The sequence below is a fragment of the Phacochoerus africanus genome, chromosome 7 (genome assembly GCF_016906955.1).
Source record: "Phacochoerus africanus isolate WHEZ1 chromosome 7, ROS_Pafr_v1, whole genome shotgun sequence".
Taxonomy (NCBI): Eukaryota; Metazoa; Chordata; class Mammalia; order Artiodactyla; family Suidae; genus Phacochoerus; species Phacochoerus africanus.
In genome coordinates this window covers 91,788,797-91,808,437 of record NC_062550.1, presented here as the reverse complement: position 1 = coordinate 91,808,437, position 19,641 = coordinate 91,788,797, and the positions used below count along the sequence as shown (strand labels likewise).

The 19,641-nt window shown below is 39.1% G+C and overlaps 1 protein-coding gene across 10 annotated transcripts in view; it reads left to right on the top strand.

The window, feature by feature from the left end:
* The window catches only part of VEZT (vezatin, adherens junctions transmembrane protein), a 69,013-nt gene extending 49,797 nt beyond the window's left edge, over positions 1 to 19,216 (top strand). For 8 of the 10 annotated variants that reach the window (XM_047788256.1, XM_047788255.1, XM_047788253.1 and 5 more), the window contains 5 exons: positions 4,315 to 4,646; positions 8,313 to 8,506; positions 12,651 to 12,751; positions 14,232 to 14,439; positions 18,171 to 19,215. In XM_047788256.1, the coding sequence (XP_047644212.1) occupies positions 4,315 to 4,646; positions 8,313 to 8,506; positions 12,651 to 12,751; positions 14,232 to 14,439; positions 18,171 to 18,685 (1,350 nt within the window). In that variant the 3' untranslated portion in view covers positions 18,686 to 19,215. Of the gene's footprint in view, positions 1 to 4,314; positions 4,647 to 8,312; positions 8,507 to 12,650; positions 12,752 to 14,231; positions 14,440 to 17,104; positions 17,419 to 18,170 lie in introns of those variants that run through there. The other 2 variants (XM_047788261.1, XM_047788260.1) reach the window with 2 other exon arrangements.
* The last annotated feature ends 425 nt before the right edge of the window (positions 19,217 to 19,641 follow it).

Genomic DNA, 19,641 nt, shown 5'->3' with positions numbered 1-19,641 from the left:
CGACTAGGAACCATGAGGTTGCGGGTTTGATCCCTGGCCTTGCTCAGTGGGTTAACGATCCGGTGTTGCCCGGAGCGGTCGTGTAAGTTGCAGACGCGGCTCGGATCCCGCGTTGCTGTGGCTCTGGCGTAGACCAGCAGCTACAGCTCCGATTCGACCCCTAGCCTGGGAACCTCCATATGCCGTGGGAGCAGCCCTAGAAATGGCAAAAAGACCAAAAAAAAAAAAGGCAACAACCAAAAAAACATAATTTAAAGCAGTTACAGAAACGTGTGTTTCTAGTCTTTAAACTTCACTTGATACCATGGCAATCAGTGCAAGTGCAGTTAACAGCATACTTTTCAATTTCCATTTTGTTTTGAGACTATAAACCATAACATCTTTAAAATTTTCAGATCCATGTAAAACTTCTAGTTCTCTCTTTTTTTTTTCCTTGTTACTTGAAATTTGCCCTTATTCTTAACCTCATTCTAACTCCTCTCAACAAGTGCACCACACAACTTATTAAGCTAGAAACCTGGGCACCATCCTTCTTTTCCCTCTTTTTACCCCTCACATCTAAGCTATGAATAGATTTTTGTGTCACTTTCACCTTCAAAATATATTTTAGGAGTTCCCGTCGTGGCGCAGTGGTTAACGAATCCGACTAGGAACCATGAGGTGGCGGGTTCGGTCCCTGCCCTTGCTCAGTGGGTTAACGATCAGGCGTTGCCGTGAGCTGTGGTGTAGGTTGCAGACGCGGCTCGGATCCCGCGTTGCTGTGGCTCTGGCGTAGGCCGGTGGCTACAGCTCCGATTCAACCCCTAGCCTGGGAACCTCCATATGCCTTGGGAGCGGCCCAAGAAATAGCAACAACAACAACAACAAAAAGACAAAAAATATATGTATATATATATATTTTAAATTCATTCATTTTTTTCAAGTCCTTCCCCTCCACTCTAGTCCTGGCTGCCACCATCTTTTTCTGAGGCTGATATGATAATTTTCTTAAAGGTTTCCTTAGTTCCTTAAACTTTGTTTCAGAATGCAATTTGGCACTTAAAGTGCCTTAAAAATTATATATGCTTGGAATCAGTAACCCCATTTCTGCAAATCTTTCTTAAGGAAATTATTTCAAATATAGCAAAGCTTTCTGTACCAGGTTGCTTATCAACTTTGCTTATGATAGTCAAAAATGGAACACAGCCTAAATGTGTAGCAGTAGAGGAATAGTTGCATGGATTATGGTATATCCAGCATGGTGAACCACTGTGTAGCAGCTACAACTTGCTTATAGAGATTTTATGAACACTTGGAGAAACCAGTGGAACAGTCAGGTTACACAAATGTATATTCAGTATGGCCACAACTCTGTTTTAAAAAATACGTATAAGAAAATACTAAGATACTAACAACTTTTTTTTTTTTTTTTTTAAGGGCTGCACCCATGGCATATGGAGATTCTCAGGCTAGGAGTCGAATTGGAGCTGCAGCTGCTGGCCTATGCCACAGCCACAGCAATGCTGGATCCAAGCTGCATCTGCAACGTACACCACAGCTCATGGCAATGCCAGATCCTTAACCCACTGAGTGAGGCCAGGGATCGAACCTGCAACTTCATGGTTCCTAGTCGGGTTTGTTAACTGCTGAGCCATGACAGGAATTCCTTAATTAACTTCTTTTATAATATATATTATTAATTATATTCTTTATACTTCCTGCTTTTAAAAAACACCCTGTATTTTGTGAAAATGCTTTAAATCAAAATTTCCAGAGTTCCCGTCGTGGCACAGTGGTTAACAAATCTGACTAGGAACCATGAGGTTGCGGGTTCGGTCCCTGCCCTTACTCAGTGGGTTAACGATCCGGCATTGCCGTGAGCTGTGGTGTAGGTCGCAGACGCTGCTCGGATCCCGCGTTGCTGTGGCTCTGGCGTAGGCCGGTGGCTACAGCTCCGATTAGACCCCTAGCCTGGGAATCTCCATATGCTGAGGGAGCGGCCCAAAGAAATAGCAAAAAGACAAAATAAATAAATATCCTGTGAACAGTAAAGCGGCCCAAAGAAATAGCAAAAAAAAAAAAAAAAAAACCAACAAAATTTCCTAATCGCCCATAAACTATGGTTATCCCCTCATCCACAGCAGCTTCTCTTATTCAATGAACAAATAGAAAAAAACTATATTTCTGAATTTTGGTTTAATTGGATAATATAGCAGTAAGCAATGCGAACTTATTTTAGTTGCTGTGGTGTGATACCTTGGAGTCATCTGTATCAACACATTTATTCTCAACCAATCTGTCAAGAGATTCTGCCAGTTCTGTTTTCCCAGTATAATCAGAGTCTGCCTCTGCTTACCTCTTACCACGAACAGTATGGTGTGAGCTACTTGTTAACTCCCACCTGGATTATTGCAGCAACTCCCAGTAGTCTCCTCTGCTCCTCAGCTCCCTGTGATTTCAACACAGCAGCCAGCATGATCCTGGTAAAGCACAACTCGGATCATACGACTCTTCTGCTTAGAGCCCTCCTGTGGTTCCCACTTTCTCTAAGAGTAAAAACCAGATTTTCTTCAGTGAGTTACTTCATCACTTACCACACTCCCCCGTGCTTCATGTTCCCCGACACACTGACCTAGCTGCTCCTCAGATGAGCCAAGTATCCTCGCAGGACGGGACTTTGCTTTTGATCCTCTCGCTCCTTGGAATTCTCTTCCCTCATGGTGGCTCGAATCGTGGAGGTGGCACTCTTTTGGAGACGCTGCTAGCCGCCCCTGCTCCCTGTGCTTCTTCCTCCTCTTCCCTCATGTACACAGCCATAGACACACACTTGCTGTTCCCCTTTCCTGCTCGACTTTCCCCACACCCCCTCAGCCAAGAAACTTACCTTTTACTTGTTAATATCTATCACCCCCCTCCCCCCACTTGAATATAAGCTCCATCAGGACAGGGATATGTTTCACTTTTTTTTTTTGGTCTTTTTTAGGGCACAACTGCAGCGTATGTAAGTTCGAAGGCTAGGGGTTGAATCGAGCTGTTGATACTGGCCTACACCACAGCCACAGCAACTCAGGATCCAACCCACATCTGTGACATACACCACAGCTCACGGCAACGCCAGATCCTTAACCCACTGAGCAGGGCCAGGTAGCAAATCCACATGCTCTTAGATACTAGTCAGGTTTGTTATCACTGAGCCACAGCAGGAACTCTGATTCACTTTTGTTCTATGCTGTATTATTAGCACCTAGGATACTGCCTGGTACATCACAGGCACTCAAGAAAAATTTGCTGAATGAAAAAGTAAAGAGAATCTTTTTTTTTTTTTGGCAGCACCTATGACATATGGAAGTTCCCAGGCCAGGGATTGAACCCACACCACAGGCCACAGCAGTGACAAGATCATTTTCGTGACAAAATTTAATGGTTAAATAAGGAGACTTGTGAGATAGACTTGTAATTATGTTTAAGAATTCCTAGAGAGCATATCTTTAGCAATTTGGCATTTTCGCCTTGTGCATTTAAAAAAAAAAAAGAATAGTAAAATAGATTTTCATTAAATTATCTCAATTCATTATTTGCATAATTGAAAAATTCATTTAATAAGGCAATTTAAATAATGTCCATTTTCATGGTTGTAAAAAATTGGAATCTAAATTACCCAGAATGGTTCAATTCTTTCTTTGTTGTGTGCTAACTCCTCTTCATACTGGATTGTTTCCTTGTGTCTTTGTTTGATACTGTCCTCTTGAACAGGGCCATTTGGAGAAATTTTTTGCTGTCTGGATTCATGGGGTGTATTCCAAGAATGAATACTATAGTTTCTCATGCCAGACATTCTTGAGTATGATCACTCTATGACTGATTTTTGCTATTTCTTAGCTATTTCCTAGCCCAAAATAATGGTATGATTTTGAACCCCAAACTCTGGATCCATCATTGACCCATTTCTTTGGACTTATATAGGTCCATCATTCCTACTATCTCCTTTTTTCCTTAGTGCATGTTTTTAAAATAATTCATCAAAGAACACTCACTTGTAGTTAGGTCTCATTTTATCAACACTTCTCTGACTTTTCTTTTAGGATAGAATTACACTAAATTATACACTGATGTTAGCTGCTATTTTGAGATCAGAAGTTCCCATGTGCCATGACTGCATAATTTGATGTAACATTCTTGTGTGTCTTGAGTAGTTCAAACTCAGCTATGTTCATGACTTAAAGTAAAAAAGTTTAAACCATAAGTTAGGATAAACAAATTTGTAGTTTGTTTTGAATGTTGGCTAGTATTTTATTGATCTCACCCTTTTTTCTTGGTGGTGTTTGTCTGTTTTAGGTTTTGTTCCAACTGTGGGTGGCACAGAGTTCAGAGTTCTTCAGGAGGTTATCCCTTTTACTTTCTACGACTAATTCACCTCCTGGGCCCTTACTTACTCCAGCACTTTCGCCTCATCGTATCTTATCTGATGTGACGCAAGGTCTACCTCATGCTCACTCTGCCTGCTTAGAAGAGCTTAAGCGCAGCTATGAATTCTATCGGTACTTTGAAACTCAGCACCAGTCAGTGCCCCAGCGTTTGTCCAAAACTCAGCAAAAGTCAAGAGAACTGAATAATGTTCATACAGCAGTACGCAGCTTACAGCTCCATCTAAAAGCATTACTGAATGAGTAAGTTTAGAAGTTGTGTAAGGAAATGTTCCCATAAGTAGCAAGCTTCATTCTTGTGCCATTGTGGTTGTGAGTTTGTGTCCTAGCTAAAAAGAAGCAACGACATTGAGACACGCAGCCCGAAGGATGGTTTATAGCTACAAATACAGCAAACAGTGATTTGTAAGTACTGTAATTTTGGGGAGTCATTTATAGTTTTTACTTTTCCTGACTTCAACAGAAAACCTAGAAAACTAGGACAAAAGCAGGGAAGTATTATTACATGTAGTTGAAGAGTAATGCATTACTCCAGTTGAATACTTAAAATGTAACATCCACAGTTTATATTTACCGGTCTTCCATTTTGTGTGGCATTTGTCAGCACTCCACCTTAGTAAAATGTATGGTCCAGTCATTTCGGTGAAGTTTTTCTGCAGCAGATTCTCATAGTATTGGACTGGATGAAATAAATGATTGGGTTCATGTTGTGTTGTAATCAGGGGAAGGTCATCGGGATTTAATGAGTTGAGAAGATTGTAGCTGATGTACTTGACCCTGGATACCAGGTAAGAAGTGGAAGGGAGAGGACAGCAGTTTATTTTGTAAGATAAGAAAATGGGTAAAAGGAACTTGAAGTTTTAGTAAAATCAAAAGGCGAGTTTACTGGAGTGAAGAAGGATGCAATGTACACGGATAGATGATTAAGGTCAAAGAGACACTTGAAGATAAATTTTTACTATTAGTTCAGAGTCTGAAATGTGTATATAAGGTTGATGTAATGGTTAAGACATAGGGGAAAAACATAAGAAACTATGAGTCAAGGATGTTCCAGGGGTCCGTTGTGGGCCTAAGAAATCCCTGTCTCCCACAGGGCATATGGGAGACAAGGCATCTCTACTTGAGTGAGTAGCAAAAGTTGGATCATCATGAAAGGAAAAGATTTCAGTGAAAAGTTGTGATAGGCAAATCAGGGTCTATAAAGAAGTAATGTTAAAAAAAAAAAAAAAAGAAAAGAAAGGAGCTCCCGTTGTGGCTCAGTGGTTAATGAATCCGACTAAGAACCATGAGGTTGCGGGTTCCATCCCTGGCCTTCCTTAGTGAGTTAGGATCCAGCATTGCCTTGAGCTGTGGTGTAGGTTGCAGACGAGGCTCAGATCCCACGTTGCTGTGGCTCTGGTGTAGGCTTGGCAGCTACAGCTCCAATTCAACCCCTAGCCTGGGAACCTCCATATGCCGCGAGTGTGGCCCTAGAAAAGGCAAAAAGACAACAAAAAAAAGAAGTAATGCTTGTCAACAGAATCAGAAATATACAGGTCAGGGAGTTCCCGTTGTGGCTCAGAGGGTTAAGAACCTGACTGGTATCCATGGGGATTGGGGTTTGATCCCTAGCCTTGATCAGTGGGTTAAGGATCCAATGTTGCCCCAAGTTGAGGAATAGGTTGCAGACACGGTTAGGATCTGGTATTGCTGTGGCTGTGGCGTAGGCCGGTGGCTACGGCTCTGATTAGACTTCTAGCCTGGTTCCCATATGCCACAGGTGGGGCCCTAAAATGTATATATATGGGTGTGATGGAATGCATTAGCATGTGGAAAGATGGCCTAGAAAGAAAGAGTGCTACACTGGACGGACATGAAAATGACAAGGGCTTAGTGCCTGGTCAGGAACTCTGGATGATGCATGGAAAGAATGTTTCTTGGGGTGTTTGTTTTTGTTTTTGTTTTTCAGGGCTGCACCTTCAGCATATGGAAGTTCCCAGGCTAGGGGTCCAGTCAATCCGTAGCCACCAGCCTATACCACAGCCACAGCAATGCCAGATCCAAGCTGAGTCTGCAGCCTGTGCCACAGCTTGTGGTGATGCCGGATCCTTAACCTACTGAGTGAGGCCAGGGATCGAACCCTCATCCTCATGAATACTAGTTGGGTTTGCATCCTTCTGAGCCACAATGGGAACTACCTGCTTTCTGTTTAAAAATGAAATATCTGAAGTTCTGTTGTGGTGAAGCAGGTTAAGGATCCAGCATTGTCATTGCAGCAGCTTGGGTCACTGCCGTGGCTTGGGTTCAATCCCCAGCCCAGGAACTTTCAAATGCCACAGACACAGCCAGAAAAAAAAAAGAAAAGAAAAAGAAATATTCTTGTATGCCACTGTATGTCACCTTTCAAAATATTTTCACTACAGAGTAAACCCATCACAAACCATCATGTCTGGTTTGTTCTTTAGCGCCACCTCACACAACTGGGAGTCATCTAAAAACCGTTCTGTTTCACTTTTCCCTCCCTCTTGAGCTCTTTGCTCTTCCCACTCTCCCTGGCTTACTAGGGCTTGACCCTTTAACTGTCCTTCCATCTTCTGGCGTGCTCACTGCCAGATGCTGTTTCTGAGGCATATATTTGTTTTTTGGGTTTTGTTGGTTTTGTTTTGTTAATTTTAATGTTATTGGAGTGTAGTTGACTTACAACGTTATGTTTGTTTCAGGCGTACAGCGAAGTGAGTAAGTCATACATAGACTTACATCGATTCCTTTTCAGGTTTTTTCCTCATGTAAGTTACTGCAGAGTATGGAGTAGATTTCCCTGTGCCATACAGTAGGGCCTTGTCACCAGCCATGCCATACATGGTCACGTGTATGTCATTCCCAACTTGCCGTTTGATCCCTCCTCACAGTGTTTCCCCTTTTTTTTACCATAAGTTTGGTTTTGAAATCTTTGAGTTTCTATGTTGTGAACAAGTTCTCTGCACTGGTTTTGGAGTATAGGGGCTCAGACTAAAGACTGTGTACAACCCGCTGCAGAAAGGGCTGGCCATGACCGGACCGGTCTGCTTTCTGTCTTTATTTCTCCCTTTTCCTCCAGGGCAGCTGAATTGTGTAAAGGCCTCTGCCCATGTGCCATCTAGAGGGAGCTTCCTCATCTTCTCTACATGCTCTGATTTTCCCATCCTTCGGTGCTACCTCAGAAGGACCTTTTCCTTAGCCGTTCCCGATCTGTACCCATGGCTGGTAGTAACTACCCCCTCTTCTAAATTCTTATAATCCCTTCTTCATCTCTCTGTCATTTTGTGCCTAGATTTAGCCCAGCTTTACAGATTCTCAGCTGTATAACCTGGGCAAGTTCTTCAGCTCTCTAGACCTAATTTCTCACCTGTAAAATGAAAATAAAATGTTAGTTTGAATTATTTTTTTAAATTATATTGGACTTCCTGCTGTGGCACAGAGGGTTAATGATCTGGCTTGTTTCTGTGGAGATGCCAGTTGGATCCTGGCCCAACGCAGTGGGTTAAGGATCTGGCGTTGCTGCAGCTATGGTGTAGGTTGTGCCTCCAGCTCGGATTTGATCCCTGGCCTGGGAACTTCCATGTGCTGTAAGGGTGGCTGAAAGAGAAAAATAAAAATAATTGTTTATGACATTGCTGATAATGTTTCTGATTTGGGATAAGTTTCTTATAAGTAGGAAATCAGTTTGTAAAATGCCTGGTATGTATACAAGAAATATTTGTTGAATAAATATATGATACTCTTTATAAGCTTTTTTAAAAATTGTGGTAAAATACACATTGTTGTGTAGTCATCACCACCTTTCATGTCCAGAACTTCTTCATCTTATATGCTTAGTTCTTAAATAAACCTTGTGAATTACACATTTCATTTTATAGTTTAGAAATCTGTTTGTTTTTCTTTATTACTCAGGGTAATAATTCTTGAGGATGAACTTGAAAAGCTTGTTTGTACTAAAGAAACACAAGAACTAGTGTCAGAAGCTTATCAAATCCTAGACCAGAAATTTAAGTTGATTCAGCCCCATGTTCAAGCAAGCAACAATTGCTGGGAAGAGGCCATTTCTCAAGTGGACAAATTGCTACGAAGAAATACAGATAAAAAAGGTACCTACGAGAGAGTCGTTTTGGTGTACTCATCAGACATGTTTACTCTTTCCTGACGAGATTTTATTAGCTAACTTCTTGTCTACGTGATAAGACTGACTTGGCAAAAATTTCTTAGTTTACTGAAAAAAAAAGTAGAACTCAACATGTACAAACTGACACTGAATAGAAAGTCTTGGCTCTTATTTTTATAAATAAAAAATGAGTATGATTTGAAAATGCCCTGAATCATATACCTTTCTCTTTTTTCTTTTTTTGGCCATGGCCATAGCATGTGAAAGTTCCCAGACCAGTGATCAAACCTGTGCCACAGCAGCAACCAGAGCCACAGCAATGACAATGCCAGATAGCTAACCTGCTCTGCCACAGGAAAACTCCCATATACCTCCTCTTAACAAAATTTAAATAAATGAATAGGTTTTAATATCATTAATCCATTATTAGAAACTCTTTTCCAGTTAGTGTAATAACGAGTTTGATAGTCAGGGGCTGGAAATAGAGTTTATTTTTAAGATAAAATACTTCAGTCGTTCGGAAACAGTATTTAAATGCCATAATTATGTAGTACTAATATTACCACTTAGTACTAAGTGTGTTTAACAGTAACATCAGAGTGCCTTGTACCGCTAGGTAAAGAGGCAGTCTTGAAATTTTCTGTAAAACTGCTTTCCTTTCGACCCAGATTTTATATTTTTTATTACTTTCACTAATTTCATTGTAAATGTTTGGCATATTAATTTTTAAATTTGTGCTACACGTCAATACCATGTTTATCCCTTGGAACTTTAGGATGAGGTTAATCAGATTTATGTATAGAAATTGATGGCTGCCGAAGGTGATTAATGCTTTATCGTCCTGCTGGTGATTGTTTTATGTTCTTAGTAAAAGTATTAACTTTTTATCTTTTTTATTCTTTTTTTTTTTCCTTTTTGCAGCCACACCTGCACTATATTGAAGTACCTAGACTAGGGGTCAAATCAGAGCTGCAGCTGCCAGCCTACACCCACAGCCATAGCCACACTGGATCTGAACTGCATCTGTGACCTATGCTGCAGCTTGCTGCAATGCCAGATCCTTAACCCCCTGAGTGAGGCCAGGGATTGAACCTGCACTCTCAGGGACACTATGTCAGGTTCTTAACCTGCTGAGCCACAATGGGAACTCTATCTTTTTTTTTCTTTCTTCTTGGCCATGCCCTTGACATGTGGAAGTTCCTGGGCCAGGGATCGAACCCATGCCAACCTGAGCGACCTGAGCTGCTGCAGTGACAACACCAGATCCTTAACCTACTGTGCCACAAGAGAACCCCAGTTTTAACTTTTTTCAAAGGAAATGTTAACGTGCTAATTGATAGTACCAATAGATTTCCTTTATTTTGAAAATGTGTACGGTGAATAATTTTTTTCTCCAAAGGTTAAATTTGCCAAGGATTTTTAATCTTTGCAAATATTTATGCACATAAATTTTTTGATAAGACTTAACTCTAGAGCTTTTAAGTACATTTTCTATATTAGAAACTCTCTTTAGACCACTGAATGTTAAAAGATGCATCCATTCACCCCTCCCTTAGCATACTCTGAGATGCTGAATCTTAGGTCAGTTGCTAAAACATGATGGTTAAAACTGACTCCAGATCACTGGGCAGGTGATAAGCCCTTTCTTGATTATCCTCTGTAGACATGTTTTTTGCTCATAGGTGATAATGATATGAAGTAAGATACAAGTATTCACAAGCTTTTCTTGCTAAAATGCCCATAGTAGCCTTGGCTACACAGCTTGAAAAAAATTGTTCATTTGAATTTTTTAAGAAACAGGTGCTTCAGTTAGCCATATCTTTTTTTTAAGTTATTTCAAAATTATAGAAATATTACAAGAATAATTCTAAGTACCCTTCATCCAGATTCCCTAATTGTTGACATTCTACCACATTTGCCTTTTCTGTGTATCTGGTCTATAAATTCTTTTGTGGTATTATTCTGAACCATTTAAGATACATACATGGAACCCTACTACCTTTAAATATTTCTGTTTGCATTTTTGAAAAACTCACAGTATACCATCAAAATCAGGAAATAGCCCAAGGGTCCTTCAGCTGATGAAGAGATAAGCCATTATACCCATCCACAAAGTGGAATACTACTCAGAAATAAAAAAAGAAATTAGCCACTGATGTATCATTAAGATGGAGGATACACTATGCTAATCAAAAGAGAAAAGAGGCAGACTCAAATCACCACATACTGTATTCCTTTTTTTTTTTTTTTTTCCCGGTTGCACCCGCAGCATGCGGGTTTCTGGGCCAAGGACTGAACCCATACCACAGCAGTGACCCAAGCCACAGCCATGACAACACCACATCCTTCACCCACCGAACCACCAGGGAACTCCAGTAATTCCATTTATATGACATTCTCAACATGATAAAATTTATTAAGAACAGAAAACACATCAGTGGTTACTGGGCGTTGTTGGCTATGGAGGGTGAGGAATAGAGTATAAAGAGGAAGCATAAATAAATGTTTTCAGGTGATAGAGCTGGTCTGTATCATGATTGTGGTGGTAGTATTGATTCCATGGCTCTAATTTTTCTATACTCATAAAATTGTATACCCCCAAAAGTGAATTTTATGAGTGAATAAAATAAATTAGCTTAAATTTTTTTCACCCACTAGTTTTCGCATCCATTGGTAGTTCTTGCTTTAATTGGATATTACTGTCATGTTTGCTAAATGATAATTTTTAAATTCCATTTCCCTTTTCCACTTACTGGTTGATGTGCTATTATAAAGTTAAGCATCACCCTTTGCCACTTATTTACTTATTTATATCAGTATGGATGTATGGATCCTTATTTTATTCAGTAAATCATAGTATGTTATTTTTTATTGTTCTCAGGTTGTCCGAAATTTGGCCAGACAGAGCCCATTCAAGTTGGTTCATGTCACCATCATTCTTTGAATACTTCTTTGTCTTATATTTTCCTTGCCTCCAGCCCTAACATCAGCCTTATCTCCAAGAAGCCTTCATTTCTTGAAGTGGAAAATGCCATTTAGAAATGAAGGTACTAGGTATGCTCACAACCACTGGGATGTTATTCCTTTTACCACTTTTCAGTGTACAGAGCTAAGAGATACATCTGTGTATACACATGGACACAACATCTGTCTCTATTTCTATATCTGTCTATCCATATGTTATAAACCATGAGTTCATACCAAAACCTCCAATTCAATTCCAATACCACGCAGTTTATTCTGGCCTCCCCCTTTCTGTATTTGTTCCTCTCTTTTGTGATTATGAGCAGTGTGGCTCTCACTAGTTTCAATATATACACTTACTGAAAAGTTCCCTGGTGGTCTAATGGCTAGGTTATAGTCTTTGCTATAGTCTGGGTTCAGTCCCTGATCTGGGAACTGAGATCCCACATCAAGCCGCTGCACTTTAGTCAATTCTTTTTATGTAACCAGTCACCTGACACTATGGGCTAAGTCACATTTCTGCTGATTCACACATGCTGAGAGTTCTCATCCTGTAGCCTAGTTTGCTTTGACCATACCAGCTCATGTCAGCTGAGAGTCTTCCTCAACTCAGGTCCCAACCATTTATCTATCATTACTCTTGAAAGGTAAAGATCTGAAAAAAAAAAAAAAAAAAAACAAAAAAAACAAAAAACAAATCTAGAAGCTTAACCCCCACTTTTTAAAAGTAGAGAGATAGTGGTAAAAGATGGATATCCAACTATAAGACTAAGTAACCCCAAGATTAGAAGCCCAGCACCAGTTTTAAATAATTAATCAAAGTTAGGCTCACCTGGATGATCTTTTCAATCTGTTTACTTGTGAAATTCATTTCCAATTCTAACTTCTCCAAATAGTATAAATGAAGTGCAAGATTGAAGTTTGTTTTTTGTAGGGAAGAGTGATGGTCTATCTCGGGCCTGTTTCTATACCATGAACAAAGTTGACTGTTCAGTGAGTATTTATTAGAGTACCTACTGTGTGCCATATACATGGTAAGGTTAAAAAGGGGGAGAAAAACCAGGTTTTCTTCTCTAAAAGTTTGATTTAACTTAAATTGTAAGTCTACTGGTGTTGCTCTTGTAAACTTTAATAGATGTTCGCTCATTTCCTTGTTTCTTTGTAAGGCAAAGCTGAAATGGCATGTGAAAACCCACGCTGTACTATGGTACCCTTGGTGCAGCCCACTCTACATATTGCAGACGAAGATCCAATCCCTGAGGAGCAGGTAAGGGTGCAAATTGCCCTTTTCTTCCCTGAAGAAGAGTTTTACATACAAAACTTACCAACCTTTCTCTGGAAGTGACGTGAATAACTGTTGAATAAGTTGTTGAATTTGTATTTTTAAAGAGCTTCAAAAACACAATACAATGCATTGAACTTATATAATATCATTAGTTCTTAGTGCTTTGAACCTGAATCCATTGAATCTGCCAGCAGATTTTCTTGTTTTTATCTAACTGTCCATTTATTGGATACTCAAAAGTGATTAAACACATTAAAAATTAGTGCATTGGCATGAAAAGATGCTCATCATCGCTAATTATCAGAAAAGTACAAGTCAAAACTACCGTGAGGTACCCTCTCACTCTGGTAAGAACGGCCATCATTAAAAAGTCTACAAACAATAAATACTGGAGAGGGTGTAAAGAAAAGGGAACCCTCTTACACTATAGGTGGGAATGTAAATTGGTGCAGCCACTATGGAAAACAGTGTGGAGGTTCCTCAAAAAAATAAAAATAGAGTTGCCATATGATCTAATAGCCCCACTCCTGGGCATATACCCAGATAAAACTATAATGTGAAAAGATACATGCACCCATATGTTCATAGCTGCTCGTTAATAGCCAAGACATGGAGACAACCTAAATGCCCATTGATAGATGAATAGATAAAGAAGATGTGGTGTATATATATACCATAGAATTCTACTGAGCCATTAAAAAGAATGAAATAATGCCATTTGTAGCAACTTGGTTAGACATAGAGACTACCATTACTAAATGAAGTAAGTCAGAAAGAGAAAGACAAACCATATGATATTGCTTATACGTGGAATCTAAAATATAACACAAATCAACATATCTATGAAACACAAACACTCATAGAGAACAGACCTGTGGCTGTCAAGGGGAAGGTGAGGTAGGGAGGGAAGGATTGGGAGTTTGGGATTAGCAGAGGCAAACTATTATATATAAGATGGATAAACAAAGTCCTACTGTATAGCACAGGGAACTACATTTCATATCCTGTGATAAACCATAATGAAAAAGAATATATAGACGTATAACTGAGTCACTTTGCTGTATAGCAGAAATTAACAAAACATTGTAAATTAACTGTAATAGAATTTTTTTTAATTAGTGCATCTGGGAGGCTGGAAATGTTTCTGTCTTGATCACAGTAGTGGTTGCCAGTATGTGTGCATACGTAAAAATCCTGTACACAGCAACGTGGGATCCGAGCCATGTCTTCACCCTACACCACAGCTCATGGCAATGCCAGATCACTGAGCAAGGCCAGGGATCAAACCTGCATACTCATGGATATTAGTTGGATTCATTACCACTGAGCCACAGTGGGAGCTCCAAGAGTCTTTATTTTTTTAAATCTTAGAAATTAATAGGTGTAAATAAATGACTGCTACTAGAAAATTGTCTGCTTGAAGTGCTTTTTATGAAGTGCTTTTTATTTTCTTCATTTTCAGGAGTTAGAAGCTTATGTAGATGATATAGATATGGACAGTGATTTCGGAAAGGATGATTTTTATTACTTGTCTCAAGAAGACAGAGAGAGACAGAAGCGTGAGCATGAAGAATCCAAGAGGGTACTCCAAGAACTAAAATCTGTGCTGGGATTTAAAGCATCAGAGGCAGAAAGGCAGAAGTGGAAGCAACTTCTATTTAGTGATCATGGTAAGTACTGACTTCAGAGTCAAAGATTATTTCAATTAAGGGATTCATTTCTCTTGAACTATAAACCTTATTTTAGCTATACAATTCTTATGGTTTTAATTTTAGGGATCACAGTAAATCTAGTACTTTTTCTTCTAGACACAAAATCAGTTTGATTAATAAAAGAAGAGGGGCATATAATCAAGCTGGAATATGAAATCATAGTTTTCCATCAGTTATTTGATTTTTACACTAAATTTGTTTTGAAGTGGGTAAGTTGTGAATTAGTTGGAAAGTTTTCAAATTTAGTGAATTTGAGGTTCTAAACTCTGTTCTCTTTATGTTGATATGATAATTACTTTAATAAAACTCAATTAATAAAACTATGCTGACTATTAAGACCCAGGCCCAGAGTTCCCTGGTGGCTTAGCAGGTTAAGGATCTGGCGTTGTCGCTCCTGTGGCTCTGGTTATAGCTATGGCACAGGTTCAATCACTAGCTTAGGAACTTGCACATGCTGCAGGCAGAGCCAAAACAAATGAGCAAACATTTAACAACCAAAAAAAAAAAAGAACACAAAAAGACACAGGCCCTTAGCTCTATCACTAGGTTACTTAGATTTGAGCACTTTAGTGGCTGGGAAGAGGAGGTGCTTCTGTGCACAATATCTCTATACTTGGATTTGGACAGAGGAGGATAACTGATAATACCAAAGTTTAACCTTAAACTTCTGTATGTTTCCCACCCTCTTTTCTCTAATCAAATGTCATGGGAGGCAGGGGAAGAAAAGAGGGGAAGCCGAGTACTCAGCGATATCACACTAGTTACTTCCTAGTTCAGGAATGAATTCCTGTGGATTTCTCAGAAGATAGAGTTGGGCTTCCCTTCCATTTTACAGCATGTGGAGCCTCAAAATCAACTGTCTTCTGTGCCCTTTCACTTTTTCACTAGACGTATATAGATTACCTGTCCTTGGCAAGTTCCTCATGGTTCTCTTTGCTTCTCTTAGGAATCCTCTTCTCCCTTGTCCAGATAATACATTTCTTGATTTTATCCTTCCTCCTTCTTCCCATTGGCCCCCTTTATAACCCATGTCCTCATAAGATTATGCTCATACATTACAACAGCCTCTTAGGTGACTTGCCTCTTTTTTTTTTTTTTTTTTGACTTGCACTTTCAGTACCTTTTACGTGGAAGTCATTCTTAGAAGATAGCTTCTAAGCTTCTATGATGACTTCCATCTGCTCTCGCAAGCTATTTTCATATTTTTCTCAAACAGCACATTGATAATAACTATCTTAAAAACCGAGAGTGGTTCCCCCTTTTCTTACTATACTGAATTTGAACTCCTCGTCCTGCTTTCAAGCCCCTCCACTATGAGCCCATCATATGCAGTTATATTCTCTACTATTTCTGATATAAATTATTTCTTCTAGTTAAATCTATCTAGTTAGACAATGGTTCCACAAACTTGCTGTTATTAACGAAAAACATTCATAGCGATCCCTTTACCAAGAATGCTGTCTGTCCTCTCCACCAGTCTCCCGCTATGAGTCCTCCTCTTACAGCCCCAGCCCTGCCACCACTGCCACCACAGCCCCTCACACCAGAGGGCCACTGTAGTGAAATGAAAGGAAATCTTGAGCAGCAAAGTATTAAGTAGATTAAGAACTCCCCAGAAGCAGCAGTGAAAATAGAGTTCCTGCAACCTGCTTATTCATTTATTGGGCCTATGTAAATCAGAAATTAAGAGTTTTGGAGTTCCTATCGTGGCGTAGTGGAAATGAATCCCACTGAGAACCATGAGGTTGCGGGTTTGATCCCTGACCTCGCTCAGTGGGTTAAGGATCCGGCGTTGCCATGAGCTGTGGTGTAGGTCGCAGACACAGCTCAGATCCCACATTGTTGTGGCTGTGGCTGTGGTGTAGGCCGGCAGCTGTAGCTCTGATTCAATCCCTAGCCTGGGAGCCTCCATATGCTGCAGGTGTGGCCCTAAAAAGGACCAAAGACAAAAAGATAAAAAAAAAGAAATTAAGAGTTTTATGTTTTAGGCACTATTGTTTTCTGTGCATTCGATTTTTTGTTGTTGTTGTTTCTGTAATTAAATTACGGTCTCCTTAAATAGGGTCTTGATTATCCCCCACAGTATTCATTCAGCAAGTTATTCACTCAAGTGGATATAAAATACTATTTACTGCTGTATTGTAGCACATAGATCAGGAGACAAAAATCTCCACCTTCCTGCAGGTTACATTCTAGCAGTGTTAACCCACTAGTTGGTTGATGCATGATGCAGATTATATGCCCCCATTTAATTAGCAATAATCAGAAATATCGAACAACTTCTCATATATGTTGCATTCTTTTAGAATTAAGCAGACTTATAGACTAACACTGTACAAGAAGTCTGAAAATAGCATTGTATATAAACTGGTATTCTTTTCTATTGTTTAGTATTGTCTTCATATAGCTTTAAATTTATCCACTTAACAGAATGGGTAAAGATAAAATGATGAGAGAAATGTGTCTCTTTTTCAGGTATGTGCTTTTGATAGTTTACATTTGCAAAGGTAATAATGCTAATTTAGTTTGTGAAAATAAGTAAAAATCTTCTGATACCATAAAATGCCTTTCCCGTGAAAAATTTCAGTACATCTTCCAGAGTTGTTTTCGTCTCTGCCTACAGGGGTAAAGTCCGAATGGAATTAGAGAGGGAAATTCTACACTGGAACCTGCTGTGGCCATTTTTTTTTCTGTTGTTGCTGCTTCTCTAGTGGAGTTACTGCAGCTTAGGGATCTGTTTCTTGGAAATGGACATGTTTTACAAAATAATTTTTTAAATAAACGCCAGATCTTGAAGACGTGCTTTTTCTTCCGTCATGCTTCATAACATATTGTATTGTACTAACCCCTCATACTGGGAGGAGAGACTGCCTAGCAAGCAACCCACTGCCTACTAACATCAAGAGGGGCTAAATAAAACTTCATTTTCCTTGAAAGGACAACTTCTGCCGTATGGATATAATATTTATGTATTATGCTTTGTACAGTAGTTGATCTGGAATGCAGGTTTTATTTAATTTTATATTTTTCTGTGGCATTACAAAATGTGTAGAAGTTGTGGCTTTACTTTCATCAGGGTCTTGTTAGGTGGTCAGCAAATGAGCTGAATTGTATGTTGTATTTTTTCCCATGCTGTTTTAACTTGTAAATATATATGTATTGATGATAGGATCATTACCTGGATTACTCTTAGGGCTTTTATCAAAGACACTATCAGTGAAAACAACACTGCTTATTCTTGAATACAGTGGTTTTCAAATGCTGGTGTGCATCAGAACCCAGTGGAGGGCTTGTAGAACACAGCCAGTCCTCAGTCGATTTCCAATTTAGTAGGTCTGGGGTGGAGCTGAAGAATTTGCATTTTTACCAAATTCCTAGGTGATGCGGACTGATGTTGGTTCAAGGACCACACGTTGAGAACCACTGCTTTAATATTTTGAGTAGGAGAACACGTGAGCTGTTTTAAAATTCTCATAAAATACTCATCAAAACCCCATCTCATTTCATGACTTAGGCATTTAATCTCTTATAATAGTCTCTGGTTTTATAAATTTACATTGATTTTACTAGAAAGTTTTATTTAGCTTTTTATTTATTAAGAAAAAAATACTGGGAGTTTAAAGTTTAAATCATTGCCGGGTTTTTAGTTATTATTTTTCTTTCTTTCTTTCTTTTTTTTTCCTTTGAAGCTGTGTTGAAATCCTTCTCTCCTGTAGACCCAGTGGAACCCATAAGTAATTCAGAATCATCAGTGGATTCAGATATGGGGAAAGTTGGTAAAAATGATACTGAAGAGGAAAGTAGTAAACCCTCCACCACTGACAATGAAATAAGTAGTAGGACTGAGTATTTATGTGAAAACCCTCTAGATGGTCAAAATAAAGACAATTCTGCAAATGAAGTCTTCTTCCAAGGAGCTGAAGAAAGAGTGTGTTACCAGTGTGAGAGTGAAGATGAGTCCCAGCAGGCAGATGTAGGTGGCCTGGCCCCTTCCCAACCAACTCCCCGGGACTCATCCCAGCCCTCCATCAAGCAGAGGCTGGCACAGCTACAGCTGTCACCGGATTTTACCTTCACTGCTGGCCTCGCTGCAGAAGTGGCTGCTAGATCTCTCTCCTTTGCCACCATGCAGGAACAGACTTTTGGTGATGAGGAGGAAGAACAAATAATACAAGAAAATAAAAATGAGGTAGAAGAAAAGTAAGAACCAAGATTTACATGAAGGATTTTAAATGGCTGGGGTTTTTTTGTTTGTTTGTTTGGTTTTTGTTTTTTTGGTTTTTTTTTTTTTTGGTGAAAGTATTTTAACTTCAAGACTAGCTAGTCCACTGGAAAGGGAAATGAGTGTAAGTTTACTGTATTTTTAAAGCTAAGATGTGAATTTACAGGAAGAACCCTGGTTTGAACAACTGATCTGAAAATAGTAGTTACCTATAAATGGCAGATTTTTAGGAAAATAAGAGAAAGGTAAGGGCTCTTTTGAATAAACTGCTGTTTTATTTGCAGCATACCTGATTGATCTTAGGAATTCTTTAAGTATCTTTAATAACAAATGAATTTATCATTTCTTGCCAGAATTTACTACCATAAAATGACTGGGATAATTCTGTTGCAAGAACATCTACATTTAGTATGACTCATTTTTACTGTATTCTGGCAGTTAATAACTGCAGCTATTATGTCAGTAACAAGTTGTTTGTATTTTATTTTTGTTTATACCTGTCGTAAAACAAAAATACACGTTCTGAATAAAAAAAATTGAATTCATGCAATTGATGCGTACTGGGGTTTGGAACTAAAAAGTAGTTTCAAAAGTACTTGGGTGTTAACATGATAACATGTGTCTTATGTTTCCTTGTTTGTATGTGAATTCAGTAGTTAATTTTAAGATTTCCTAATGATCTTTTTAAGAAAAAATACTGTACCTTTTTAGGAACTACCCTTTCAAATTTTTGTGTGTTTATCTTTTTTTGTTCTTGTTGCAACTAAAAGAGATGGCATCAAAGTGGGATCCCACTAGTCCAAGGCCTTATCCCCAGCTTTGCAGAAAGTTGCTTTTATCCGTTTGCCTAGAGATAAATGTTGCCATTAACCAGCAGGTTATAATGCTGCTGATTTCCAGCCTGAGGCACTACCCTCTTCACTTTAATAAGGTTCTGG